Source organism: Ascaphus truei, chromosome 9 (genome assembly GCF_040206685.1).
Source record: "Ascaphus truei isolate aAscTru1 chromosome 9, aAscTru1.hap1, whole genome shotgun sequence".
NCBI lineage: Eukaryota > Metazoa > Chordata > Amphibia > Anura > Ascaphidae > Ascaphus > Ascaphus truei.
The window spans coordinates 44,927,886-44,930,489 of NC_134491.1; the positions used below are offsets into that span (position 1 = coordinate 44,927,886).

The 2,604-nt window shown below is 36.5% G+C and overlaps 1 protein-coding gene across 1 annotated transcript; it reads left to right on the forward strand.

The window, feature by feature from the left end:
• Window positions 1-203: 203 nt before the first annotated feature.
• LOC142503238 (uncharacterized) lies at window positions 204-1,636 on the forward strand. Its single transcript, XM_075615397.1, has 2 exons — window positions 204-275; window positions 639-1,636. The coding sequence occupies exons 1-2, from the start codon at window positions 227-229 to the stop codon at window positions 1,634-1,636; spliced, it is 1,047 nt and encodes a 348-aa protein (XP_075471512.1). The 5' UTR covers window positions 204-226.
• Window positions 1,637-2,604: the final 968 nt, after the last annotated feature.

Below are 2,604 nucleotides of genomic sequence, written 5' to 3' on the forward strand. Positions count from 1 at the left end.
GTTGTATGTTAGGGAACTCAAAAATTCTAAGTACACAGGCATGTACAGTGTTATTACAACTATTTATGTTCACTTTCACACACATTTTCGGTTAAGGAACTGATGTTGTTAGTTAATCATAAATACAGAACATACAATAAGTGTTTGTTCAATATTTACACATGTAAATGTAAAACTTATGTTATTGTTATATATAGTTGCCCCTGGAGGACATGTGTCACCTGAGATGGAACAAGTGTCTTCACCTGGGTCAGCCAGCTCAACACTACTAGAAGGTGAGTGTATCATTTGCTGGCCATATAATATGTGCTCTTCTATATGTTATGTTGTCATGTGCATTATTTGTTTTGCACATCTTCTTTAAATAGGATTACTTAGTGTCTGTGAAAATTAAGTGTAAGGCAACATGTATTGTGTTAGTGATGTTAATTATCATGTAGGACTTCTGAGTTTAGAGCAACTTTTCATTCATTCATATTTCATACTGAGTCCAAACATTATTCGTAAGTCAAGGTAGTTTTTAATGAGGTTATAAAACGTATGCTAACATGTTAGGTGTTACTTAGGACACAGTACAATTACATAGTAACACAGCATACATTAACATGCCATTTAATAATGTGTACATTTCTTTTTAGAACATCATGGTGATGAGGATGATGAGTATGATGAGGATGACGCCACAGAAGAGACTGAAATACAATCATGTGACCATGAAGAGGTGCCAATAGAAACTGTTGTACCGCCAAATCGTCCATCAACTTCCACATACGATGCAATTGTAGCTTCAGAGGGAAAAATAGTGGACGCAGAAAATCGTCGCCATTCAGACATGATGACAGTGCTGGAAAGGATGATTGGACTGCAGGAAGAAACAGTATCACAATTGGCACATCTCCACAGAGTCTTCATTGAAGTGCCTAAACAGTTGCAAAAAATCAACACCTCATTCGAAGCATTAGTTGTTCAGCAAACACAAGCTAATTACTGGAGAATGACTAATGTACCACAATTCAACACCTCCCAGCCAGGATCTGTTCATGCAGGTCAGTTTTCACCACATTCATCTGATATTCATTCACCAGGCCCAAATGTTACCGGTCAAGTAGCAGACATTGCTGTGCAGGTTCCTGATGACATCCTACCGCTGCCATCTGTACAAATTCAGCAGCAGACACCTACAAAGGAGGCGACAAAAACAAAACAAGACACACATGAAACAGACCAACCATCACTTGTGCAGTGTCTACCAACTTGCTCACATGTGTCACTGGGCACAAGCCCTGTCCGTGAACAGTCACTACCCAAAAGCCCTGTAGGTGAGTCGCTGCCCAAAAGCCCTGTAGGTGAATCGCTGCCCAAAAGCCCTGTAGGTGAGTCGCTGCCCAAAAGCCCTGTAGGTGAATCACTGCCCAAAAGCCCTGTAGGTGAGTCACTGGCCACAAGCCCTGTAGGTGAGTCACTGGCCACAAGCCCCGTAGGTGAACAGTCACTGGCCACAAGCCCTGCCCGTGAAGTGCCAGAGGCCACTCAAAGTGGCTCTGTTGTGCCTAAAGTTGGTGGCAAAAGAAAAAGGAAAATTCAAGAGACAACAAGCAGGCCTGTTACTCGCTCGCAAAAGGAACAAAAAAAATAAATGTTATAATTCAGAAAATATGTGTTTGGCCTTGTTTTGTTGACTTCAGATTATCTAATTACTATTGTATGTATGCTGAAGACTGTGTTGTTTCCAAACTTTCAACTATGTTCTTGTACACGTGAAGTTTTGGAAATGTTAACACTCATAATTAATTGTGTTATAAATATTTATGTTGTAATCGTCTGTTCAGTAATGGTCCACCAGGAGCCAGTTGCTAAGTTTAGAGAAGCTGCCATTGACTTTGCAGCAAAACATTGCATTTGGGTGTGTTAATTGATGTAAGAATTGCATATGCATATTAGTCACATGCAATTATTAAAACACCTAAGTAAGTGCAAACATCTTTCTTGTACGTGTACAGCAGGATTATGTGTAAATTATTACTTACCTTTGCCTTGCTTGGCCATTGTAATTTTGTCCTTTAATCAGTTGTGTGTTCGTTTCTATAACATCTCAGAATGTATAATAATATATATACACACACACACACACACACACACACACACACTGAGTGAGTGTGAGTGTGAGTGTGAGTGTGTGTGTGTATATATATATATATATGTATATATGTGTATATATATATGTATATATGTGTATATATATATGTATATATGTGTATATATATATATATATATGTATATATGTGTGTATATATATGTATATATGTGTGTATATATATGTATATATGTGTGTGTATATATATATATATATATATATATATATATATATATATATATATATATATATATATATATATATATATAGTACTATATAAACTGGTATACACAAACTAATACACTTCATGCTTCCTTGTGAAAGCACACTATTTTAATAATACAGGCCTAATGTTTGAGAAATATCCTAAGTATGAGACTCTAACAGTATTGTGCTTAAACAAATGTTTATTACTTCATTCAATCATGTTTCTCACCATTTAAATAGGTTTCATACAAGGTATACTTAAT

Excerpts from the sequence above, each read along its gene's own strand:
- LOC142503238 (XM_075615397.1), top strand. The coding sequence starts at position 227 with ATGGAACAAGTGTCTTCACCTGGGTCAGCCAGCTCAACACTACTAGAA. Across the intron at positions 276-638 it reads CAGCTCAACACTACTAGAAG|AACATCATGGTGATGAGGAT; the intron begins GTGAGTGTATCA and ends ATTTCTTTTTAG.